This window comes from Falco rusticolus, chromosome 2 (assembly GCF_015220075.1).
Source record: "Falco rusticolus isolate bFalRus1 chromosome 2, bFalRus1.pri, whole genome shotgun sequence".
Taxonomy (NCBI): Eukaryota; Metazoa; Chordata; class Aves; order Falconiformes; family Falconidae; genus Falco; species Falco rusticolus.
Window position 1 is genome coordinate 20,062,965 of NC_051188.1, and position 27,299 is coordinate 20,090,263.

At 42.8% G+C, this 27,299-nt stretch overlaps 2 protein-coding genes and 1 long non-coding RNA gene across 10 annotated transcripts in view; 1 reads left to right on the forward strand and 2 right to left on the reverse strand.

Annotated features, from left to right (window-relative positions):
- ZDHHC20 (zinc finger DHHC-type palmitoyltransferase 20) overlaps positions 1-1,735 on the reverse strand; it is a 48,580-nt gene extending 46,845 nt beyond the window's left edge. For 2 of the 8 annotated variants that reach the window (XM_037376198.1, XM_037376197.1), the window contains exon 1: positions 1,103-1,735. In XM_037376198.1, the coding sequence (XP_037232095.1) occupies positions 1,103-1,220 (118 nt within the window). In that variant the 5' untranslated portion in view covers positions 1,221-1,735. The remainder of the gene's footprint in view (positions 1-1,102) is intronic. The other 6 variants (XM_037376200.1, XM_037376199.1, XM_037376201.1 and 3 more) reach the window with 5 other exon arrangements.
- On the forward strand, positions 552-11,206 carry LOC119142820. The gene is made up of 3 exons (XR_005102433.1): positions 552-867; positions 5,631-6,211; positions 7,617-11,206. It is a non-coding gene; the product is annotated as an uncharacterized LOC119142820 (long non-coding RNA).
- MICU2 (mitochondrial calcium uptake 2) overlaps positions 9,662-27,299 on the reverse strand; it is a 151,464-nt gene continuing 133,826 nt past the window's right edge. Inside the window, exons 8-12 of the mRNA XM_037376196.1 lie at positions 26,548-26,645; positions 17,394-17,565; positions 17,000-17,108; positions 13,080-13,237; positions 9,662-12,802 (exon numbers count right to left, since the gene is read on the reverse strand). Coding sequence (XP_037232093.1) covers positions 12,698-12,802; positions 13,080-13,237; positions 17,000-17,108; positions 17,394-17,565; positions 26,548-26,645 — 642 coding nt within the window. The 3' untranslated portion in view covers positions 9,662-12,697. The remainder of the gene's footprint in view (positions 12,803-13,079; positions 13,238-16,999; positions 17,109-17,393; positions 17,566-26,547; positions 26,646-27,299) is intronic.

A 27,299-nucleotide genomic window follows, 5' to 3' on the forward strand; every position in this document is an offset into this window, starting at 1 on the left:
AGACATAAAGTATGTGCAAGCCTTTTATTTCTAGCTAGGGATATCAAAGCATACATTTTACACAAATAGCAAGAAGTACAAGGACCTCCAGATACTAGGTAGATGTACATGCAGCTTGAAATAGTACTTTGTACTTTTGGGTTTTTTTCCTTTTCATTTCAGCTTCCTTACTTAAACATGCTAAACACTCAGAAATGTGTTCCTTTGGTCTCCTACACTGTTTCCAAGTTTTACCAAGTCTGACAAATATTGCGCATCACCGTGCCGCTCCGTTTACCCTGCCCAGAGAAAGCCAACATCCTCCTGAAGTTTCCTCCTGAAGACAGAAAAGGGTCAGTACCACCCTGACTGACAAGGCCAGCAAGTCAGATTTATATAACGCCGAGCCCACAGAAAGCTTGACAAGATCTGACAAAACCCCATAAGCCCTAAATCCTTCCCCTGCCCACTTAAGCGGGATGTTTTCAGCTTCATTATGCTTCAACGACGACACTGGGCTTCTTAACGGGGGTGGGGTAAGATAAATACACCCATAAGGTGGTCAAGGAGTTATTTAATACATCGGGATGTCGAACTACCAACAGAAAAATAGAGAGGGGAAACTTCTGCCAGGAGACATGAGGGGCTGAGCCCTTGTGGGGTCTCTAGCCCTCACGGCTCCCTGCCCCTCACCGCTTCCCTGAGGGGCCCGATCCCAAACGAAGAGACCCGGACCCCCCAGTGGGCGTCCTCTGCCCCGTCCCTGTCCCTCGCTTCTCCACGGGCGACCTCGGGCCGGGACCCCGCCGCCATGAGGCTCCTGAGGTTGGGCTGCCACCGTCCCTGCCCGCGACCCCGGGAGGGCGCCTGGGGCGGAGGGGACAACAGGTAAACCCAGCCCCGGAGGGAGCGCCGGCCGTTGGGGAAAGGCGGGGGTGGGGGGTGGGGAGGTGGGGGTTGGATCTCCTCTCGTTCGCCCGAAGAAAAGCCAGAGGCAGGCGAAGGGAAAGGAGATCCCGCCAGGGCGCAGGGGAGACGGCGGCCCCAGAGGAGGTGGGTGGCGAAGGATCCTCCCCGCCCGGCTGACAGCTCCCGGCGTCCGCGACCCTCCCCGTCCACTCACACACACACAGCTCCACCACGTAGGCGTAGTAGGACCAGGCCACGACCAGGGCGATGAAGGCCACGGGCACCCAGGCCAACACCTTCTGGCAACACTTGAGGACGTGGGACGGCGCCATCTTCCCTGCCGGGCCACCGCAGGAGGCATCAGCGCCGACGCTGCAACGGGCGGCGGTTGCAGCTACGGCCGCCGCTGCGGAGCCGGCCCCGGGCGGCCGGGCGGGCAGAGCCCTGGGCGGGCCGCAGTGGGCGGGAGAGGGGCGGCCCCGGCGTCCGCCACCGCCTCCTTCCCGCGGGCGCCGAAACGCCTCAGCGTCCCGCCGCCCTCCTGCGCCTCCTCCGGCCGCCGGCCGCCCCTGGCGCTGCGCCGGGCGGGCAGTGAGCGAGCCCGCGGCTCTCTCGCAGGGCGGGCGGCCGTGGGGTTTGCACTGGCGGGGCCGCTTCTGGGCGGGGACCCTCCTCCAGCCGTGAAAACGGGTCTCGGGTCTCAGCGTCGCCCTTGCGCGGCCCTAGCCGGGCGGGACGGACGCTGTCGGGCGCGTCCAGGCGGCCCTGCCGGGCTCCTACCCCTCTGCTCGCCAAGGCCATGCGCTTACGGGGCTCGAGCAGCTGGTTGGATGCTGCGAGGAATATTTATTTATAAATAACTTGCTGTGTCGTTCTCTGAACTTCAGTTAATGCCTGACAACGGCGGGCAGCGCCGCGACCTTGCTGACAGACACCGCCGCGCGCGCCGCTCAGCGGGGCCGATCCTCCTCAACGCGCGCTGCCCTTGGCTGCGTTTGACGCTTTCAGCCTTACTATTGCGTTACTATCGGTAGGATCCCGGGGCTGGAACTACCCGCGGCATGACAAGATCCCCGTTTCTCTTCGAAATCACGGGGTGCTAGTGCCGGGCCCCAGCGGCTCCCGCGGCGCTCCGGTGCCACCTGGCGGCGGCGGGAGGGGCCGGCGGTGCCGCCGGGGCTGAGCCGGGGCTGCCCCGCGGTGCCGGGCGCTCCGGCGGTGGCAGCTCCGCGGCACCGGGAACGGCTGGGAGGATACAGCCCGTAGTGCGGGGGGTAACGCTGTAACAGCCCGAGAGTGCAGCACCGGGAGCGGGGCACCCCGAACGTCCAGGCTGGGCCAAACCAGAGGCGGGGGTGGCTGGCGGGGGGGGGGCGGGGTGCGGGGCAGCACCCGGGCTTCGGGGCCGCCTCCAAGTACGGAAAGGCTGAGACGGAGGTGACGGCGGTGGGGTTGCCTTGGCAGAAGGCAGGGGGGCAACTATTACGGCCTTGCCGGCTGATGAGATGTTGGAAAAAATGCTAAGACGAGTGGTCAGGAATTCAGAAGGCTGTGAGCCTCTAACAGCTAACAGAGATGCCCCGGACAAATGTTCATGTGGCAGCAGCCCGTATGCGTAGGGAATGTACGTTTGCATGTGTGTTCACCTGGGTGTGAGAGCAGAGGAATGAAGCAGTGGCTTCTCATCTTGATGCCTACAGAGTAACTGAGGAGCTGGGAGATGTGCCCAGAGACCACAGAAAGAACGTCAATTTGGGATCAGCTCATAGTGTATGGGCATGCTAGAACGTGGGAGCAGGAGCAGGACGGTAAGGAAGGGGGTTGCAAAATTGTGCATAGTGATGCAAGGCTGTTAAAGAAAAGGATTACAGGAGAGGGAGAGAGGTGGTGGAACAGCTTGGTCTGGCCCCTTCCTAACAAAGAACTGGAAGGCAATGGAGGAGTGACTGGTTTACATGAACGGCATCTTGGTTATGGGCACTAGTCGCTCTAGATAAGTACTAACAAGGGTAGAGCGGTTTGGATTTAAAGTGAACTAGGAAAATTTTGGGCTGCTGTTGAAGTATTCCAGCTCCTCTAATCTTCATTCTGTTAAAGGTGTGAAAACATGCAACAGCTTCTGGCATGTGCTTTCCCTCAAGATCTCAAGGGAGTTTTAACATTTGGCCTCAAGACAATGGGAATAAATTTCAGTACTTGGTGTCCAAGTATTCAGTATTTGTTAATAGTTTTTTAGAAGTAACTGCTTTTAAAGGGGTATGGAATGAGCAAAAATGGAGCAAAGAAATTAGGGTGGTTTTTTTGTAGTGGAGCACAATATGGGGCAGGTGCAGAAGCTGCATGGAGTCTGCATGGTACCTTTGCAACCAAGTACTAGAGGTACACAGTTATATAGCCTATATATGCTACAGGTTAGTTTGGGACGCTGAGTATATCCAAACAAAGTCTGGTATTAATCCTGTAATAAATGGAATGAAGTAGGGAATGTCAGAAATGAGTTATTCTGGAACACGCTCAGATTGTGCCTCTTCTGTACTGCCTGGCTGGCAAAACTTGCCTGGCATGCTGGCTGCCTGGCAAACATCATGGAAACAATACAGAAGGCATGGGCACATCTGACATTTAGCAATCCTAAATTAATTTCAGATTGAAATGCTCTCAGCTAAATGCAGGAAGATGGGGGTGGAGGGGTGAATTTTGAATCTCATACAAAGTAATTCAGTAATAAACTTGGGATGGTTATCTGATGCAGTGATAACTAGCTGGGACAGCCAAAAGTGGCATGTGGTAAAAGAGACTGCCAATCTAACAGAAAATTATAGAATCACAGAATGGTCTGGGTTGGAAGGGACCTTCCAGATCACCTAGTCCCACCCCCCTGCCACGGGCAGGGACACCTCCCACTAGACCAGGCTGCTCACAGCCCCATCCAGCCTGGCCTTGAGCACTGCCAGGGATGGGGCAGCCACAGCTGCTCTGGGCAACCTGTGCCAGGGCCTCACCACCCTCACAGTGAAGAATTTCTTCCCAATATCTAGTCTGAATCTCCCCTCTTTCAGTTTGAAGCCATTCCCCCTTGCCCTATTACTACATGCCCTTGTAAAATGTCCCCTCCAGCTTTCCTGTAGGCTCCTTTTAGATACTGGAAGGGGGCCTCTGAGGTGCTCCTCCGAAGTGCTCAACTGAATTCTCTGGCTTTGTATTGTACCAAGCACAAGCCCTGGCAACTGAAACAGTGGTTAGGTGCTTTTTGTAAGGAGTTAATTCCTTTCTCATGGGCAGTACAGCAGACAGTTCTGTCAGAAGGGCACCCACCAGAGGAGTGGTGCCAATTTTTGTCTTGGGAATGGGATGAGTCTTCAACAACGGGATGTTGGCTTGGGGACATATTGAAGGAGGGGTATGGACAGCAGGATATAAAAGCTTGCATTAGTCTACTGGAAGTCTTGGGTATGGGGCTGTAGGAACCTGCTTTACAAGGGGAACATGTGCATATAGTAAGACCTTAAGTCTAAGCAGACACTGCTGGAAGTGAACAACTTCACAGCATGTATGGTCCACACCACTGAACCCTGTGGAGCTCTGTGGGTATCACCATGTGTCAGTGGGAAGGAGGCAGAATGGGAATTCCAGTGGTATTAATAGCAAGGGTTGAATGCATCTTGCCTCACTGCTAGTGCTGGTGTGGGAGGGTAACACAAGCAGAGTGTGTATTTGGGAGGAGCTGGGTGGAGGAAGGATGGTACAAGGGCAGTGAAAAAGTGAGTCCAGAAACAGAGAAAATGGGGAGAAGTAAGAACAACAGAAGGGGATTTCTGATAGTAGGAGCATGGATACCTCCATACTGTAGAAACACTGACCTACAAACCTGAACACACCAGAGGGAACTGCCTTGGACATCCCAGTGGGACTCCCCATCAGCTCTCTGCCCAAATGACTTGGCATGGGAGGGTAGAGTGAGGAGGGGTAGGCTTGCACCCCGACACTGAGCAGTGGGGAGGCAAGGGGGATAGGATTGTAATGCCACATCATTAGGTGTAATCTGCAAGTTTTAAGAATGATAATTAGTTTTATAGTTGTGTATGCTTTTAATCATTTTGTTGCTGCGCTAGTTTCTTAGTAGTGTATTCAGTGAATAAACATGGTACACTCAAGCCTGCAATCTAAAGGGAAGGGAGTTGGACCTGGAAAGTAAAAACTACAAACAGCTTTTACCAAGCATATGCTGTGTGTTGCTGTGCACTGACCCACCTCTCATCCCCGCTCCCACCAACTTTCCTAACAAAATCCCGTGACCCTTCACAATAAGCACAATTCCTAACATGAAGACTAAGAAGCACAGCCATGAATAAAAATAGGCTTAACTAGCAAATTATTCACCATGCCAGGGAAGACATGAGGTGATCCATCATGACCCTCCTTACCCCAGTCTCCCTTGCTGATGCTGACTCCAGCTTCATCCATGGGGGTATCGGAGGGGCCACACGCATGTTGACACAATCCCTTTTAGCACGTGTCAGTACCGAGCTGCCAGGAACAGCCACCACATGCGGTTTGAAAGGAGTCTGATGCTGGCAAAGCTGGAAGCCGTGACATTGCCAGTATTTCTGTTGTGGGTCAGACGGATGCCTTGGGTAGGACAGAGAGCCAGTGACAGCTGCATAAACCTAGGACAGGATGGGTGATTTTTTTGACCAGCTAATGCCCAGTAACATTTCTGTGCAATGTTTCCATACTGACAGGAACTGAAGTGCAATTGAAACAAGGAAAACATCAAGGTTGTGAGGTGGCAGAGAGGAACTATTCATCCCTGCTCTGATAGTCCCCCTGCTCTGAGGAGTTAATGCTGCATGAGGAGCCCTTTGGCACAGCTGGCAGGAACTAACACCTTCTACTTCTCAAAGCCATCAGGGACATCTGTACAAGGACCCGAGAAGAAACCAGCTCCTTGAATAGAAGCCAAGCAGGATGGAAGGAACCTCTGCTAGAAATCACTGAGTGCCTGTTTGGCTTTAAACGGCCACGCTGCAGCTTGTGCAAACTCCTGCTGCTTGAGGGGAGGGACAAGTGATGACACTTGGGGCAGACTTTGGGAAGCCAAACAGCAACCAAGAATGCCATGTTGTGGGAATGACTGCTCACCTCACTCACATCTGATCCTATAAATGTCAAACAATGAAAAGAAAAGGAGAAAAAAAAAAAAGTGTCTCTTGCCCTTGTTCATTTTCACATTTCACACCTCCATTTCTGTCTGCCCACTTGCTTTAGCCACGGAAAGAACTGCATGAGAAGTGAAACATTTCCCTGGGAAGCCTCAGCACCGGTTAGTGTATTTCACTGTCTTCTAGATATTTGTTGGTCTATTTGCAATAAATAGTTCACACAGGTTGGCAGGAACAGGTGGCAAAATTTACTGCACTGTAAATTACTTTCAACTTTAACATTAAATATACAGTTACTAACTTTTCCTATGCTTTTGGAAAGGTGTCTTAGAGCAAGACACTGCAAACACTCCAGTTTTTCAGAATTTTTCTCTGTACTATTTATACCTCATAATCTCAGCAATTTCATCTCCATTTTGCTCCTATACTTTTTTCCTCTCTGAGTAGCTCATGTTAAACTCCAGGAATATGCAATCCCCAGGCAGAAGCATCCCAACAGCCTCTTAGATGGAGACTAATGCAAAATGATAACTTGCCTCATTAGGAATCTTATTATTTGCTCCTGGTAATATCAGACAGATGAGGTTTTAGGAGGCTTAATTTTTCCAATATACACATAAACCCAACCAAGACTGTGTAAGCATTTGCTCTTCACATTCTAGTACAGCACATGTGATCTTGTACACACCAACTGTGAGTGATTAGTTGCCTTTGTTTGCGTCAGGTCAAATTTCTAAATCGTGACAACATGCTTTTGCTCAAACAGCATCTCGAAAAATTTAATTTCAGCCATACTGATGTATTCCTTGCTTTCCTAGTGTCCTTTTGCTCAGTGATATTCATGTCTCCTAAATTATCATTTCTTCTAATAGCATTTAAAAGAGCTTTGTTTCTTTTAACTTTAGGACCTATAATTAGTCTCCTTTTGAAACTCCCTTTTCTAAAGATTAGGGGCACAGCATCACATTGTGGTATCCTTCCTTTTCAACAGTGAATATAATCGCCTGCCCTGTGACTCAGCTACCCTAGTAAACTAGTAATTACCTTCTGTGAATTATTTCATTCTGTGAAATGAACATGGCATTTTTAGCAATGTTCACTCACCCTACTATTAAGTTTCAAAGTAGGTTAAAACAGAGTAGGATGCCACATAATTAAAAACCAAAATGTAGCCTGAAAAAAAATAAATACTGACAAGTCTTAAAACCAATTGTTTTTCTTGGGGGTAATTTAGAGCTACTAGTTGCTGCAGGTGGTAATATTTAAACTGACAAATTCCCCTAAAGCAGCAGATCTGAGGCACAGAGTGTTGCAGTACAACTCCCCTGTAGTATTTCCTTTCTCCAGGAAACTGCTTGTTGGATTGTTCTGATTTTAGAATCTACTTCCTTTAGATCCAAATTAATAAAAAGCTTTAAACAGCTCCTCTCTAAGAATTTTCACCCCTCACATAAAATAGCACATCAATTTAACAAAAAAAATTGTCCAAATGTTAAGTACTTGTATTCAGATGATGAAAGGCAGCATTCATAAAGTACAAGCTCATCTTCTGTGTGCTCTTTGCAGCTCATGGAGAAAAGCCGGGTCCTCCAGAGGATGTTCCAGAGCAGCTAGCTGGTACCTGAAATCACAAGACATCCCTCCCTGCTATTTCTCTGCATTAACTGCAGAATATTCCTCCTCCCAGCTTTTCAAATCTGTGTGCCTGAAATGGGGCCAACATAAACCCAATGTTTTTCAAGGTGCAGCATCCATGCTCCCACAGCCTGCTGCCTTCCACGTTACTTCCACTGCCTGGTCGGTGTGGAAAGGCGGGATACCCTCTGCCAGGGCAGAAGAGGAAAGGACAAGCTTCACATTGGGTACGCAGCAGTGGAAAACCACGGCTTTTTGCTTTTCAGGGCATGAGGCGTTCTTCCCAAAACCACGCCAGTGGGTGTGCTCTTAAGCAGCTTCCATGTGGATGTGGAGGTGGGCATGCCGGAGCAGCAGCATGGCTCCCAAGGACAGCAAGCAGAGCTCTGCGCTTGGGCACTCCGGTTAATGAACTGAAAACATCATTAACTAAGCCAATATCAGCCTAATGGGAAATCTGTCTCTGCATATGCTGCCTAATTTTTATATTATTGAACCAACTATCAATTGTTTAATCAACAAAGCCAGCAGGAAACCTTCAAATAGCAGGAGAGTGAAGAGACACGCACATGTCGGCCGATTAATTTTGTGCATGCTCAAGCCACTCAGGTTTCCCATCCCCAACAGGGCTTTCCACTTCTTGTTGGGTGACACCTTTAGTTTCTTCAGGAGGAGTTTCTGTGGTCAGCTGGGGGCTAACAGTGTGTGTCTACATCCACCGCTTTCACCTCCACACTTTCCTTGTGACCAGCTGCATTACAGGAGCTGTTGCTTGGTTGACTTGGATCCCACTAATAATAACCACAACACCATCTGAACATGTGTTTTCTATTCAGAAGGACTGAAGATTTTTTTTCTGCATTGGACTACCTGACCCGGTAGTGACTGTTTTATAGGAAAGATTAAATCTGAAGGCACGAGACATGCTTGCACTCTCCCATGAGAACTCTTGCATAAGAAGAAAACTGGATTTTTAAATTCTGATGTACATTTATCGATCTATTTCTACGCTTAAGTCAAAGTATGGTCAATATGCCTGATTTTTAAAATACTTCCTCTAAATACCTGAGTTTTTTCCCATCCTAGCCCTTTATTGGGCAGTGACCCTTTTTTACTATATGCACTGGAGATGTTAAGTGCCACGAAACCACAACCCATGGCCTGCCCTGCTTATCTTATTGCCTCATCTCTGCTTACTATATAACTCAAGTGTAACCTGTAAACTCCTCAGACATGGTCTGATATCTACACCCAAAATTCCACAAGCTATGAGACACCTTGGAGTCCAGAGACAAAACATTTGTAATTCCTAGAATTACAAAACCCTTATGTATTCTCCACTGAAAGCCTGAAATCAGGAATGAACATATTGTTCACCCTTATGCCTGGTTCAACATACAAGCCAAGATATCCTGATGATGCCTGAGTTCAGACCAGGTGCTGGCATATTTCCAGGCACGTCCAGTGGCAACCTGTCTGACCTTTGAAAGGAGACAACACACCGGAGGAGATGGAGTAAGTCAAAGATTTGCTTTTGATGCAGCCATGTAACATCATGATCAAACTTCTCTTTTTTCAGTTCTTATATGCAGAATACATACTCCCCATTGTTGCATATTTTGTTGAAATCCGCCAACTTGGTTTGACTCCAGGAGTTTTGCTTTTAGAACGATGCTTGCATATATTGAGACATCAAAACTAACTTCTAGAAACAACCAATGAGTTTCTCTTAATTCTAGTATATTACACTGCATTTTTGCCTTTGCTTCTTTTAAAAATGAAGAATAAATGTTCTTAAACTGTTCTTAAACAATTATGTTATGGGGATACAATTAAAATTCTGTAAATGAGTTATATGCTCTAAATGACTTGTACTCACCCTTACGTATCCTTCTGAAAGACATTAGACTAATTTTTGAGACTTCTGCAATATGCAATGTGTTCATCTTTATTCCACATAACATTCAGATGCAATGTTGGAGATTAAAAAAAAATTATTTTTATTTACTTTTTCTATACATTTCTGTTCAGAGGAAGAGTTCCTAACATTAAAAAAGTCATAATTGATACGTTTAACTGATACATTGGCAGCTGGCATAAACTTTTAACTACAATGCATTAAGTAATGCTGACAGACAGGTTGCAAATACCATACAGTTACTTAAAAGGAACTAAAACATCTAATGCTAAAACTATGATGGATTCCTGAAAAGACAAGGTATGTGTAAACACTTACATAAACTGTTCTTTCAACCTAAGATATTAAATGAGAAGTTATTTTAAGACTGTTTTGTAAAGCCTTTTAGTTAAGACAAATAAAAATAGACTACAAATTAAATACAGTCTGATTCTTCAAGCCTGACAAGTCCCTAGCGTTCAAAGGAGTTCCTATCTGGCTGTACTTTTAGGATAACTTCTTCTGAAAATATTTTGAAACTCTATTTTAATTCCTAATCAATCATTTGATTTCTTTTTTTACTACAGACACAAAGTTAATTTAAAAATAAGCATATGTTTTCTTTTTCCTCTGAACTTTACACCAAAGCTTTTGCTAAAAAATAAAATTTGAAATTCCATTTTTAGTAACTTGTTACCGAAAGCAGATACTGCTGATTGCACAAACCCAGATACAAATGAGCAATGAAGAATTAAACTTGCAGATACAGTAAAGCTAAATGAATTTTTTCCAAAAGAAAACCAAACAGTTTGTAGGATGCAAGTAATTAGTAAACAAAAGGAACCAATAAAGCAATAAAGAATATCATAAAATCCATTAACATTACACAGAATAAAATATTAAAGAATAATCTCCATTACAATGTAAAAATAATTTGCCAAAATATTAACAGCAATGAGTAAAAGGCAGCCTTGCATTAAAGCCAGAGTTGGAACAAAGCACACTTTGGGTGAACACACACACTTCTGTGACACAGCAGTGCTTTGCTTGCTTGTGTCCTTTATTTAATTATTTGGTGATGTGAAGCTTGCTGTGGTACTTCGATGCCAGTGCCACTGCCCCACCTTTGCTCCCATTAGCTATCTCTTAGTCATAGCTCCCCTTCACCAGAAGAAACAAGCAACTTCTGAACGCTCAAAGTAAACCAGCTAATTTCTTGTTGCCTACAAAGCAGTGCATGAGTCCAGTCTGGGGCAGGAGGGAGGCTGAGGCGTCTACTGCATTGTTATTTCATTTGGATTGTTTCCTGGGGAAAAGGGGTTGGTCCTTGGTGGTCACCTGGTGCCTGATCTTTCCAGACAGCCTCAGGACACCCACATAGACATGGTCTTGTTCTGGTGGGTGACACTGGGTGCATGTGCACAGATGACAAGAATACAACCACCTCCTCTTTTAACAAAATCTAAATTAAAGCTCCAAGTGAAGGCTGTGGCGGGAAGAGCTGCTTTGCTAGCTTCTCACGCTGTTCCCCTAGCAGAGACCACCACGCTGAGGCTCGGCCGGTAGGACTCCTCCTCAGCACAAGCCTGCCTGACAGCTACCAACATACCAAATACTTTCTCTGTAATCTCAGTGCTTCTTAGGTGGGATCTTTATGGTTTCCTAATGCAGTTTCTCCGGTCCCTCCTGAGTGAGGGCTACTCTGATGTCTATCTAGCACAGAAGGTTCCCCTCTTCTCAAGACTCCTCCCACCGAAACTCAAAGAAATTACAACAAAACATCTTCTGTTAAGCCTATATACAACTTTGAGAATAACATAGTTAGTGTCATGCTTAAAGGGGATGGATACTTCCTTACAAAGAGACATCTCCCTAGTCCACCTTTTGAGCCTGTTACCACAAACATGTCTTGAAAGGTTAAGCCTTCAGCCCAGCCAAGACAAGCCAGACGGCTGAGAGGTGGAAAGAGGAAGAACCCTGAAAGCTTTACAGGTAAGTTTATGTCCTATATATAGTGGCCAACCAGGAAGACTGATCTGGACCTGGGACTATCAGCCCCAAAGGCTGTAAGAAGGAAAAAACACGTAACATGCACACCTGCATATACATTGACACACACTATGTTACAGCTAAAAAATGTTCATCTATAATTGCTTAACGTTATTTTTGATCTGTTCCTGGTTTTACTGTTCAAGATTTTATGTCTAACATTGCATTTCAGATTAATAAACACTTGTATCTACTTTTCCATTGGACTTATTCCCCCAACACTTGCTTATTAGAACCTTGAATTCCTGAGATACTGCAGCATTCCCTGTCACAACCTTTAGTAATATAAAGCAACTATTCACCTTCTGCAATACAATTAAAGCAAAATAGTTATGAATCAAATTGTGGCTGCCACTATTTACGATAGAATGAGGATTTTTGCTTCTCATTTATACTTTGTTGAAGAGGTCTGAGAGACTCAATGCACATTCATAGATCAATGTACAACTTCTAAAGCCTGTATCAATGGTTGTGTATTTCCAGTTTAATATCATCATCATGAAGGTAGACAAACTAGACATCCACACAGGATCTGATGGAATCATCCACCACAAAATAGCACAGGAGCAGTTCACAGTACCGAGGGCATGAACCATGTGAATTTTCCTTTTTGATTTAGGATAACTTGATCTGCATGGATTGTGCAAGTGATTTAGCCTTTAGGACCTCTGTCCTTGCCAGAGAAAGAAAACTGCTGGATTAGAGGCTAACTGAGATGATGTTCTCTCTTTCAACAGGAGATAGTAATATTCTGTGACATTGCTGCCAGTGGCCACTATTAAATCCTGTGTATCCTGCACACTACAGTGCAGGGTCAGACTCCACAGAGGAGTAAACAACATTATTCCCCAAAACAAGAGTACTTCCCTATGAAGGTCAAAAGTGATAAAAGTTCTGTAAACCAAACTGAAAGCACTAGAACGATATAAAATTATTGCATTAGCAACTCAGTTAATTAAAGTTTAACTATAGTAAAAAAAAGAGAGTAATTTTGTTTCAGCTATTATGTAAACAGGACAAACTCCCCTAAACAACAACATTTATAGCAAGAGAACATTGGAGTGCTTTAAAAAGGACTTTTCCCAGTTTGCTTCCACACTTCTTTGGCTCCTTTAATGCTTTCTCTTTTCACACACTTCCAGTAACCTTGAATGCCTTGCTGTTGTGGTACCTGTTAATAAAGTTAAAAGTATGTTCAGCATTTACACAAAGAAAGACTTTATTCACAGACTGTGTAAATATAATACATAATGCAGTGCTGCTGCTTCCATAGTTCACATGCATAATAACGAGTTCTTGGTGGCAGCACTCTTCCCAGATTCATAAGCTGTAAGTTTAAAATATAACTTCTTTCTGTTCACTATCTCTACTTGTGTTCCTACAAGCATTAACGAGACAGTTGTAGCAATCATCTGTGGTATTTAAAAACAATAATGTCAGCTTGTTACCCTCAAACCTCGATGAATTCGGTTCCTTAGGACTCCAAGAAACTCGCCATGGCTGAGGCAGTCATCTCCATCTAAATCAAAAATCTTGAAGATGGTATCCAAAACATTATCTGAGAGCTCCTGTCCTGTTGCCACCTTCACTGCTCTCTTGAACTCAGCTAGTAAAGATATAATAAAGATATAATGTTACATCATAGGTGACTGTGAACTTGTGAAGAAGATCCGAAAGCACATAAATAGCAGGATTCTGTACAATTTACAGTCTCTCATGGGTATCCTAACTGGAGAATTTGGGATGTGTGAACTAGTAAACTATTAGGAGGCCTCAGTTCAAGCATTCTTGAGCTTGCTTCATCTTTCATAACACTATCTTTATTAATTGTACAATTAACTTTTGAAATGCACGACTTCTCAAGCAACAGTAACAGCGGTAATTTTTGCTAGAAATAGCTGTATGCTGAAAACTTACATACTTTTGGCTGATAACTGTGCGTAAGGATGGTAAGCATTTGCTTCACCAGTCTCGTAAGAAATACTACCATTTTACCTTGAACCAGTCTCATGCCAATTCATTCTGCAAGAAAACTCCACCTCAGAGAACAGTACTGTGCAATATGCTCCACCTCAACCAACAACCCCCTCGGCAGCTCTGTACGAACACAGACTATCTAACAGTCAACGCACTGTTAACAGCACACAGCTTTATATACCCACAGTTCTATTTTTTAAAGAAGTAGGTTACCTTCTCTTAAATTATGATTGAAGAGTTTGTGAGGATTTATGACAGAAAAAGCTGTCATACCTTTAAGAGATCTACCCTACTCTTCAGCTCTTTGGCCTTCTCTCTTTATACTACCATGTGCATTACAGTAATACCTACCATTCCCACTTCTGGTCTTGTGATGTAAAGAATCTGGAGTTTTGACTCAAAGACAATGAGGGAATGTGTGGGGTTGCCGTAAAACAGCAGGTAGTAAAAGTGAAGTGATTATTGTTTATTATAGCAAACACCATCACAACACATGAATTGGATACATTTTTGAAGGCATCATGGAAGTGTGAATTTCAAGGAGGGACTGGAGGTTATTAAAGTGTAGCAGTATTGTGGATTATTCCAGAAAGTTGTCCAACTAAGTAATAAATACAGTAATAACGTGGTTCTGCTTTCATAAACAAGTGCTGTTTATAAATAGCACTGTAAATATGATTAGTTCTGAAGCTTACTAAAGGAAAGAGCACTCCTGACTCAGCTCTCATCTTTGCCTCTGAACAATTCCTGTATAAATGCAGTTGATTGATTTACAGTTGGTTTAAATATAATTAAGTTGAAAATCCTTCTGTAAAAGGATATAGCACAATTTGAAAAAGACATGAAATACAGGATGCTTATAGTAGTGTCTTAATTTTGTCCTTAAAAAGATGTTAACTGTTTCAGCTCTTGAAGCTAAATATAAATCCAGAGATGGCACTGCACTTTCTTGAACAGAACATGAAGAAAAGGAGAAAGATCTAAAATGGTACAGCATAATAATCCTGAAACCAAGACAGGGCACCTTATCAGAGAGAAAAGATGAGCTGCTAACTCGGAAGAAAAGAAGTCTAGAATAAAAGGAAGGACTAAAGGACTGTCTTTTATTTTTTAGAGAAATATTCATATGTGTGTGAATACACACACATACACACATGCAAACAGCAAGACAAAGAACTTTGTGAGATTCAGGAAAGGATTAGACATGTACGTATGTAACATCTGTGAGCTACCTCAGGAGACGACTGTTTTTGACCACAGCATGGTTCAGTGCATAAACAGAGTCACAACTGCCTGTTGGTTAGGAATGAGTTCTTACATGGAAACATCACCTGTTGGCCTCATCATCCTCTGGCACCTAAATTGGGATACTTCTCTATTAAGTGAGCTACACGCTTGTATCCCAGTTGTGACTATTATTTCACCATTAATTCATCCTCTTTCCTCTGCACACTTTGTACACCTTGTGCAAATAAAAACTGTCTCCCCCCACAGAAGAAAGATGTCAGACCACGCAGGGGAGGGCCACAAATCCAGCTGGGAACTGGAGCACAGGATGGAAGAAGAGAAGCTGAGGAGAACAGAAGTGTGAGGGGGGATTTTGTCGCAGCTTTCAACTGCCTGAGAGGGGTTACGGAGAACAGCGCGTTCTATTTTTCTCGAAGGTGCATGGAGGTAAGACACAATCATTGTAAGCTGGAGCAAGGGTTTGACACAGAAAAGAAAGTCTTCACGATGAGAGTGGTTAAGCACTAGAACAGCCCCCCCAGAGAGGCTGTGGAAACGAAACTCTTCCAGAAGGCCGGACTAACTAGTGTTGAAAGTCACAAGCTGTAAATCCCCCAGTTTTGGCCTTCTTTAGTTCAAATCCAAACACTTCTCTCTCAAGAATACTGAGTTCTCTTCCTGTCTTCTCACATCTCGCTCACCTTTTCCATATAAGCCCATCAAATATTTATTTCAATGAATGTAATGGCTCATCAAATTTCCGTAAGAACTTCTTACGTTGCTATTTCCAAAGAACCTATGAGAGCTGTCCTTCAAGTATAACAAGTAATTAACAACCTCAGGATTATAACAAAAAGCATTTGCATGCCATGAAACTTTTGTTGCATTGCTCCTATTTCTACCATATGGTAAGGAAACAACTTCCTCCCTCCAAATCTTTATTTTAAAACCTATTTTACTACATTGTTTGTTTTTCATAGCCACAATTGCATAACACTAGATAAGCACATGGAGAAGGCAGTATGGAGGAATAAATAAAACTCAGCAAGATGCTACAGACCTGCAAAAGAAGAGGTTTCTATTGTTTAGTTTCCTTAGATCACTAGCTTCGCTATGAAGAAAAAGCTCTGTTATCATTAACTGCTACTAAAGCATGTATTGTTCCAATAACTCCTTCTTAACCTAGAACTTAAACTGGACTGAAAGCAGCCCTGCAGAGAAGGACCTCGGGGTACCGGTGGATGAAAAGCTGGACGTGACCAGGAAATGTGTGCTTGCAGCCCAGAAAGCCAACCGTGTCCTGGGCTGCATCAAATGAAGTGTGGCCAGCAGGTCGAGGGAGGGGATTCTGCTCCTCTACTCCGCTCTGGTGAGATGCGCCCCACCCCCCCCCCCACCCCCCCCCCGGAGTACTGTGTCCAACTCTGGGGTCCCCAGTACAAGACAGACATGAACCTGTTAGAGCAGGTCCAGAGGAGGGCCACAAAAATGATCAGGGGGCTGCAGCACCTCTCCTGTGAAGAAAGGCCAAGAGAGTTGGGGTTGTTCAGCCTGGAGAAGAGAAGGCTCTGGGCAGACCTTACTGCACCCTTTCAATATAAAAAGGGGGCTTATAAGAAAGATGGAGAGAGACTTTTTACCAAGGCCTGTAGTGACAGGACAAGGCAAAATGGTTCCTAGCTGAGATTTAGTCTGGACAGAAGAAAGAAACTTTTTACGATGTGGGTGGTGGAACACAGGTTGCTCAGAGAAGCTGTGGATGCCCCATCATTGGAAGTGTTGTTCAAGGTCAGGTTGGACAGGGCTTTGAGCAGTCTGATCCAGTGAAGATTTCCCTGCCCATGGCAGAGGGTTTGGACTAGATGATCTTTAAAGGTCCCTTCCAACCCAACCCAACCCATTCTATTATTCTATAGTTTAGTCTGCTGTGAGTGGTCCAGCATATGATAGCACATTATAACCTACAAAGCAAAACATTTTGGGAACTTTGTATTATTACCTTTTCATGAAATACAATTAGTTCAGAACAAAGAGCAGTATACTATTTTTGGACTTCACAGTGCTACTCTGGGATACCTTGAGAAACCTTATTTACATTAATTCTGTAACAAAATGCATTTTTTCTTTTTTAAAGAAATACACACGAAAGGTGTGCAGTACTTACCCCGTTTAACAGGACGATTGGCTACAGTAAACATCTGCATGGCAATAGAAAAGTCTTCCAGGTTATTTGTAAACTTGCAGAAAGTCTTAAATTCTTCCAAACTGATATTCTAGGGTATCACAGAATTCAGATGATATATAATGAATAATACGTTCAAACCCCAGGAAATCTATTTCATTAAATGTGGTGGGACCTAGTGTTTAGGTGTGATGGCTTACTCATCGTCAATATTTGTACTTCTCAGTAGGCAAATTATTATTGTTCTTATTTGCATAAAATTCAAGGTCTGCAATAATTCACTTGGAAACTAGTTACATTATTAGATACTCGCATTCAAATGAGAACCTGTACATTCAAACCAGGAAGCAAAACAAAGCATACTTTATGTACCAACCTCTCCTGCCTCAATTCTTTCTTTCACATTCTGCCAGTAAATTTCATTGTTTTCCTCATCAGTGAAGTAAAGTAACCATTCTGCAAAATCTTCTTTTCTCATGACGTTCAAACCCTTTGAAAACTTTATGAATTCCATTTCTTGGACTTCTGTTTGCAGATTTTCCATGAACCTAAGTGTAAACAGATATTCTCCAACTTGATACTTGCATCACTGTATCACTATTACTATCTTAGCTACTAAATGCAGTAGACATTAACTCTTAATCACAGATACTATCGACACCATTGTTTAAAATGTCAGTAGTTTAATTTTACCTGTGTGCAGATTTGTTTGCATGGCTGCATTTCAATAATGACACCAGTAGGGTGCTCTCTAAGCCTGCAGAGATGGCTGCTGCTAAGACCATTTGCAGATATATTTGGCATCTAGTTTTACTAATGTTTAAAAACGTGCAGATAATGAGATAAAATAATAGGTAAGGCAGCACTGTAACGAATGAATGAAAAAGGACACGGTATCTGAAGGCCTGACACATGATGTATGAAATTTCACATTAATAGAAGAGGAATGACAAGGTTGGAAAGTGCCTAGAAAGATGAGGCCCTAATAATTACAAAGGTGAAAGAAAAGAGGAAACCTGAAATCATCACTGCGGGAAAAGATAACTAAAAGCCTCAAAGATTATAACTGCAAAGAGGAGTTTGGCAAATCAATTCTGCGCTCACTAGAGGGTGGATTAAAGAGGATTACAAGGGACATGTATGGAGTTCGGTAGAGCACAGAAAATGATGTTGCAGGTGTTTGGGAAGGTAAGAGAAGAGCTGTCTGAAAAAGGAAGGGGTGAACATCAAGGTTTTCAGGAGACACCCATTCTTTAGGAGATAAAAAAAAAAAAAGCATGAGAAGCAAGTAACAACCTGCAGGTACAGAGCTAGAACTGTAAGAGTTGTAGCTTTTGAGTTTCCGCAGTTTTGTCTATATGGCCATTGTAATTTCTTCTGGCTAATATTAATTTTCAGAAAGTAAAAGACAATACTGTGTGATCCCTTTGCTAATTTCTACTTTGGAAATGGGGCAATCCAAAACCAAGCAATAACTTAAAAACATAAAGGCTAAAAACACAGTGATGCTTGCCAGAAACCCTTTAGTACTTCGAAAGAACCTTGCTTTATTGAGTTGCAAAATTACTGACAGAAGAGAATGAAATACTCCTATATCAGGACAAAGGAATTAGTTGGAGAAGAGGACAGGTAAGGGTCTACGTAGCAATATCAGCAGAGGCTCATTTGCTCATCAGTATTTGCACAGCCTCACTGGGTTTGAATTCATTCCCCTGAAATTATGGCATTTTAGTCTGCACAGCTATCTTTAGTTCTTTAATGAGATCACTTGGACAATGAGTAGCTCAAAGCTCTGTGAAGTCTGTAAGGGGTTAGCTTAAACTCTCTCTGTATTTTTTCCTCCAGTAATGAGAGCTGCACATGCAAACAAATGGTCAACAAATGCTTCACAGCTCAGGACATGCAGGTAAATGAAAGCCTGACAGTCGTGGAGGTGGTTTTAAGTTTCAGGCTAGAGTTTTATTAGGGCAATACTGAGGAGCGGTACGCTATGCTCTCACATTTTATACAGGCATTTTTCTGGTCTAGCAAAGGGGGTTACTAGGCTTCCACAGTAATGCCAGACACTGAGGTATAGTCCTCTGCAGTCCACCTGGACACCTGGCTCACTTTCAAGTCCCCCAACTCTCCCTCTCACAAGGGGATGAAACACCTACGGACCTGTTTGTGCCACCGATGGGCAGGAGAGGCCCCTTGCCTTTCAGCCCAGCGAGAGCTGCCTGGGCACAGCCTGCAAACCACTCCTCGGTTTTCAGAGGCAGCTCCTGTCCTTTTAACTCGTAAGGTGACTGCTGCCTCTGGCCGGCCCCGCAGTCAGCGTGTGCTGTGTGCCGGGGAGGGCTGGCACAAGCAGTCCTGCCACGCTGCCTGCAAGGGTCTCCCAGATGCTGGGAAGGGATGTCGAGCTGCAGGGAGAGGACAGCACGAGCTGCAGGGAGAGGACAGCACGCACGAGGCACGCAGACCAGGCAGAGTCAGTCCAGCAGGGACTGACAGGGGCGCTTGGCTGCATTTTGGGAGTGGCCATCAAAGGCACGGAGTAGATGGTACCTGGGATGTGTGGCTTGTGCTTGGCTCGAAGTCACAGCAGAGACCATGCAGAACAGTAACTGCATCTTTGACTGTCGTTTCCAAGCCATGTAATAACGTGTGGTCCGGGGGAGGAGAAGCTGCTGAAAGTGAGGTCACTTACAAAAATGCAGGGAAATGAGATACCATGTGTTTTACTTTCTTGGCTTTTAATCTATGAAAGGTGGACACATTTTGCAACAGACTTGATGTCTGTTATTGCAAGTATGAGTTAGTTATCTTAGGGAGCTAACTCTCAGTCATTTGCTTTACTGGTCAGTAGCCACAGGTGATGGCAAACTACATATTCTTCCATTTTTTCTAAGTATTGCACTTCCTTTAAAGCAGAATACCCTCAGTGACCCGCCCTCTAGCCATACCCAATAAAGGCAGGACAGCTGAAAGACCAAGCATTTCTGCATGCTGAGGAAGGCGCAGGTGGCCCACCTAGCCACGTGCACCAACCAGCTGAAAGGTGCAGCAAAGCAGAGAGGAAAGTGAAGGGCTTGACTGTGACAGTTTTGATGCATTCTTGCTTCTGTACCCTCTTCTAGTTGGACAATGAATGAAGCGCTGTTACTTGCCCAGCCCCACTATGGGTTTTCCACTGCCTTTTCTCAGGCTTGGTGTCTTGCCCTCTCCAGTTGCTTTAGGGCAATGACACCGCACCCTTCCTGTGGCATAAGAGCTGTGCATCTTGCTGCACTATGCGGATTAGGGAGGGGAGCGGGAATTACTTATTTAAGTAAAATAAAAAAAATTAATGGATATTTCATTTCAACTTGTAGGCTTGCTCCTGGCAAGCCAGAGTGGGAAGATTTCCTGCTGTACCAAATGCTACTTGGAGCAGCAGCTGAAATGTGCAATTTAAAATTTATATGTGATAGTCTCCCATATTACAAAATTAAAATACTATGAATCATCGCATCAGCATTCTAGGTCACTCTTATTCCCAGATGTGTGAGTTAAAAATCCTAATGAGTTTTTTTAAAAGTTAAAGTTATTAAACATTATTAAAAATAACTTTCTGGTTAGGAAGTAAAACTTGATACATGAATGCCAAGACACCACTAGGAATACTTGCTTTTGTATCTTCTGGATCACGGTGCAATGAGTTTCAGTGGGAAATTCCTTAAAAATTTCTCCAGGTATTAGGAAAAACAAGCATAGGAATGAAATTCCTGCTCTCCCAAAGCCAGTGAGAGCTTGGCCCAGGACTTTGAAGGGAGTCAGAATTCAACTGTGGGAACTGGATTCTGATTGTAGATGGGCTCTACAATTCAAAAATAATTACACTGGTAATACTCATGCTATAGAAGCTTGAAAAGAAAAGTAAGCCCCAAGTTTCCAAGTAACAAAAAGTAAAGGTAAATCATAAATTAATAAGATGGGGAAAAGGCGGGGAACAGACAATACTTCCTTTAAGATAGCCTATTTTACCCACACTCTCTAAAACACCCATGCTGAAGACCAATGGCCAAATTCGTTATCATGTTACAACAGCATCCAGAAACCTTATCAGGATTTATCCCTTATTTTGTCATGTGCTCTATTACAGAAAGTGGGGTCTCTCAAGACTCTTTGGCAACTCAGCTTTAATAGAAGTGAAGATGTAGTAAAAGTGGGGAGACCTTAGGAACGCAGTTATTTGCCCTCCAACCTGAGAAGTGCCAGCTTTGTATTCCTTAGGACACACAAAAAAGTAGAATGAAACACACAAAAAAACGGTTAGGGAAAGTTTTCCTTCCTATACCTCCTGACCTGAACTGAAAGCTTGTGCAGGGCTTTAACACTCTAATACAGAACTGAACAGTTCTTGTCGCACTGATTTATAGGAAAGAAACTTAACAAAGATAGAGGTTGATATACCACCACCCTGGCGTTTGTGCTCTGCTTTGGCTCCTCTTTGGACACTGATGTCCTTTTGAAGACTTGATAATCCTCTCTGCACCAAAAGGCTGTTGCAAACCAGCCGCAAGGTTGCCTTTTTGCAATTTGACTTTCAAAACTGAATACAGAAAATGTAGTAAGGGCTTGCCCATTAACACTTAGAGAACATTTAGATCTATATTTGTACATTCAGTTTTGCAAGTGGTAAGACAGTTAATCAGCCTCACCATTTTCAGAATTACAAGCAAACCCCTCTGATTTACTGTCCTCGGTGTTTCCAAACCAAATGAAACGACTCACTTTGCATTTGTAAGCATTCTGTAGAAACTAATCAAGCTTTCCTTTGCTAAATCTATAGGAAAGGAAGGAACAGAGATTCTTCTCAACATCTTTACTAAATATTTGGTAAATACTCAGATTCAGTTATAATAGGAATATACAATCACAAAGCCAGATTTTGTTCCCATCTCCACTTCCTCCCTGTCTGATTCTGGTTGCATGAGATGCAATCTCTACACGTATTAGGGCTCTACATACACATACATACACACACACATAGATACAAGCGTAGGTACACAGACAACTAAGAAGAAAATCATACTCTATTTCTGCAAAGCACTTCCAAATCCCTAGACAATAATAACTGAAAACATACAAACTATTACCACAGCAAAGGCACTACTGGCTGATGAAGCTACCTGAAAGACATTTGGCATCCATGCATTGGCACAAACACAGAACAGCACCAGAAAAATGTCACCACTAGCAGTGTGGTTCAGCCTGGTTTCTTAAATGAAAAGTTTGAAATGAAACGTACCAAGGAATTCAAAATACTGAAGGAAAGAAACAGGACAGGTACAGAAAAGGCATGTTTTGTATATGGTTATACAATTTGTGACCTTCAAGCTAAAACAGAAAATACAGAAGAAACCATGATTAAAGAATATTTCTGTTGCAAAATTCTGTTTAACTGATGAGAAATCTGGAAGTAGCAAATCATGTCGGAAAATGCCATAAACTGGATTTGAAATGTTAATCTTCCTTATATGATAAACAGATGCCCATTGTTTAACCATACCAGGAAATACTTTTTTGTAAGCTTGTAAGGAAAAAAAAAAAAATTATCATAAAGTTTTTTGAATATTCTTTCCACACTCTCTGCACTTTTTTTTCCTTCAAGGAGATTGTGAGACTTAAACTTGCTTGGGGACAGATTACAGCAAAAAAATCATAGCAGTCGTAAACTGTTTAGCGAGTGAATTACCGTCTCCTCTTTTATTTGGGATTAGACATACTTAAACAAGATCAGTAAGGGATTTTTTCAGGGAAAAAAACCAGTGGCTGTCAAGAAAAAATATTTGTTATACCCAGAAAACTAAGTGGTTTTCTACTCTGAATAAAAAATAGTAGATACAATATAGCTGGAAATTAAAACACAAGTGAAACATTTTGTGGAAGGAAGAGACCAAAAATTATTCATGCCTCAAAAATCAAGAGAAACCCATGCGAAAGATTAAAAACCTTACAATTCTGGCTTCATGTTTGATATCTGACATTCTCTAAGATGAGTCCTGGTATTAGAAGACAACTTTGTTGTTGAGGTGTAAAACTGAGTGGTGGTCATCTGAAACAGAAACTTGTTCAGACCTTCTGAGATCTCCCCTGGTTACAGCTTCTTGTATTAAATCTACCCTTCTTTGTTAAATTGTTTTAAGCTTGTTGCATACTGTTTTGTATTTTCTTCAACTGATACAGGACAATCATGATTCCAGCTGCATTCGACTAGGATGCAACACCTTTAATAGGGATGTACATAAACATACTCCAGAATAATTTATGTTTGAATTTTTTTTGCTGGGCAAACAAGCTGTCACTTTTGAAATCGTGATTTATTAGTAATAATTATCATATTGTCCTCATGTTAAGGACAATACAACTGTCAATAAATCATGTAACAGTCTGGAGCTGAACATGTGTTCCTTGAGTCCTACCTTAACATCTCCAAAACCACCTCGCTACCATGGGAAAGACTCCTATGTGTGCGTCCTGGATTGCTTGCACTACTTCTAAGCAGTCCCAGGAGAAGCTGCAGAATGAAGCAGGAGTCCCACCACTGCTGCCCAGCACGGAATGGAAAGGAGCAGCTTTGGTTGCTGTTTTGACTATGTTCTGGAGGACAGTGAGAAAAGAGCCTGACTGGTGTCACAAAACACCCATCTTCACTCCCATGCTTCCAGCAGCCCAAGAAAGGTTGAAAAGTGATCTGATACTCTGTTTCATGGTCCCGTTCTTTATGTCTGGTAAAAAACAGCCCGAGAATTGTCCTTGTGTGTAACGCCTACCTATGATTTCCCAAGAACCATGCACCAGCTGGAGACACATGGAGCACAGCACACTTAACCACTTTGCCTCCCTACAACCAGTGTGCCTCCTGTGCTCAGAGCAGTAGGACGGGAGGCACAAGAGCTGGCTTACATCAGCTCCACATTGCCTGAAGAGATGTAGCCAGTTTCCGTTTTCTTTGTGCCATCTGAATGCAAAGAAGGGAGAACAGGGCAAATTAATTGCCCTGATATATTATTGACTATGGCTGTCTGACATTTTTTAAATGTTTGGACTGTGGGCTAAAAGGGTCGGACATCACCAGTGTACATGTAGATACAGATGGCTGCACACTTACAAAAGCATTTTTTAATGTCAGCCAAACTGAAACAGAGGAAGCACGAGGAAATTATATGTAAGTAATGAGGTGAGAACAGTAGTCTCAGCTTTCTGAATTCCTATGTAAGTACGGTGAAATTTCACAAAGGAAACATTCCTGCTTTTTTTTCTTTTTTCTTTTCCCCAGTTTCAAGGACTCTACAGCACAGCAATATCTGTGTATTTAACTAATGTGACAAGTCTTAGTGTGTCCTAATCAAACCTAATCACCCCTACTTTCTACTAGGTACTACACTGATCAATGGAAAAGCTTTCTAGGCAAGAACTTGGAAAATGATAAAAGCATTTACCATCATTATTTTCTGCTTTTGAGAATGATCTATGTCTGTACAGCTCATCAGTCATCTCTTGTAAAAACAGCATGGCACTTTGATCAAACAGCCAACAATAGCTTCCTGCGTAAGGTAGAATGTTATGAGAGGCCATCAGATAGAAATCACATTTTCTCTGAACAATAGAAACCCAGAAATGATGTGCTTGATTTACTTGCAAATAAAATCATGTGAAAGGTGATCTCTTCACAGAGGTTAAAAAGACAGCAATACTTTTATTCACCTTTCTGCGTGTTAAACAAACTTCACTGTCATGTTGCAACCAAGATCGAGTGTCTATGCAGTGATAAAGAGGCACATTCCAGCTCTACAAAACATAACTGCCACTGTTGAAAAATTACCTGCATTAAACCTTACACTTATCCCACAGATTTTAAGAGCAAGATGTGGGAGTTTGATTTTGATTATAGGCCTCTATCTGTGTGGCAGGCAAAGGTCTTTAACCTACGCATTCTGAATGTACTAGGTACATAGTTTCATGAATGTCATGCCTCATTGGGTCAATGTAGGATTTTATCTAAAACCCGAGGCTTTTCAGTTTACGCTGTATATGCAAACACAACCTTTTAGTGGTGTTCTCTGCCTTTGGTTTCATTGAAAGGATCTATGATATTTATAGAAAAGGGAGCTGTAGGCATCTTACACTTATTTTACTTACTCAGATTCCGATTGAATCAAGGTCTTCAAAAGAGAAAGGTTATTTATTTGAAGACTGGTGTGTGCCAGAGCCAGGGGAGCCAAACACTTTTTAGTGTTAGAAAAATTGCCACTCTTCCTCTTCTACTCTGGCTTTCCCTAAACCTCTGCTGATTGCAACAATATTCACTTTTAAGAGGGCTGACAGAGATTCTCTGCTTCTGAACATAACCTGAAGAAAACCACACTATCTTAATTTATTTTTGCAGTCTGTAAATGACTGGTTATTTTTGTAGAAAAGGTAATACTGATGTAGATAATCTCTTAATGTTGTGCTACTGGTCGTGCGTCAAGATTCACACAGGTATTTAGGCACTTAATTTCCGTTTACCTCAAAGAAAGCCTGTGCATTTGGATTCTAGGCCCAAGTTCACATACCAAGATGTGCTGGAGTTCACACTAACAGGAGAAATTGATCTCCCAAGTAACACAGAGTCTTAACCAGTTAAATTGTGATGCTGTGTAGGTGGTGGTCATTGTTACTGGTTGACATAAACATTGGAAGAAAGAATCTGATCCAATTAAAACGCTAACAGGTGACAGCCAGTTGGGTCTTCAAGTCAAAAGCAATCACAGCAGAACTTCACACTGTGATGTAGACAAGGATCATACCATCTTTCTGACATGTCTATGATGTGTAAACAGAACCAGTCTTAGAACTTCCTATTTTTCGCAAAGCAGTGAAATAGACATGTAATACAGTGCTATGTTTCCAGGAGTAATGGCTACATGGTATTCCACTGCCGTTTCAGTCTGATGTGGTGTTCACTATTTGGCTCAATTCTCAGTTCCAACGTTAAGTGCCACAAAGTATCTACACAGTCCCAGGGCAAAAGTAGTTCAAAGGGTAAAGGAAAAGGCACAGGTGAAGTTTCAACAGAAGATGGAATTCAAAGCAAGCAAAGAAGTTGTCTGTAGCCCACCATGACAGTTACAATAGAGAGGGGGGTATCTCAGCTCTGAAAACCTTTTGTAATTGATTAGCAGTCACTTTTTTTGTGATGTGATCAAGAAAAATACTCATGAATCATATTGTCTTAAGGTATGCCATCACACAGCTGCCAAGAACGCTCAACCCTCACGGCCTCCAGGCCCACTGCCGCTTTGGAATTATGGTGCTCAACTCCTCTAGCAGACAGCAGACTCCAGGAGCTAAACCAGAAATTTAATCATGCAAAATCACAAATAATCTCCTGCTTCATTACCTGCTCAACTTTCTGAATCAGCTCAGTGTGAGGTCAGATTAATACCAGTGTTAGTGCAAAGTAGAGGGTGTAGGAACAGGACTAGCTGCTGTTAGGCTTGCCTAGCTTGAAAAAATACCTGAAAAACTCAGAATATCGAAGTTTCTCCTTTCCTTCTTTTCCAAAGAAATGCACCAGCAACATGGTATTGACACCACAGCTTTCCAGTTCTGCTCCCTATAAAACAAAAACCTGTATGGTTAATTATTATACATTGTATGATTATTAATACCAACTCAACTAAAAATCTAGAAATACATATTTGAATGAGAATTTCACAAGAGGTACTTGCAATTTAATTACTGTTCCCAAAGCTATCAACACAGGATCTCAGAGCTGAGTAATTCTTCCACATCAAATGGTAACAGTGTATTACATGTTCTGCTTCTAAATATTCTGTATGAAAGATAGGTACAATTTATAACCACCTTTGGTGTACTTCACTATTAGAACTGAGAAGGTTGCTAGTTAAATCTTTAAACAACTTTATGCTTAGGTGAATAGAGGCTTTAAATAAAGTTAACATTTTTGTTAAGAAGTTTACAGTCAGATATTTCTAGTATGTTACAGCCATTTAAAAACATTCATGATAGTCTAAGAAACAAAACTAGAAAAACAAAAACATTCACAGTGCTTAATTATAATATGGTCTAACAAGGCTTCTTGCAAATTTTCAATGTTAGTGACTTTTCTATATATTTTTTTACATCTGATGAAGAGGTTTCTGCAGCACAAGGATGCACATTATTTCAATTCAACAGTATCTTTAACAAGCCTAAAATCACACATAATACTGGATTTATGATCTATTCTTCTTTCAGCACTAGCATA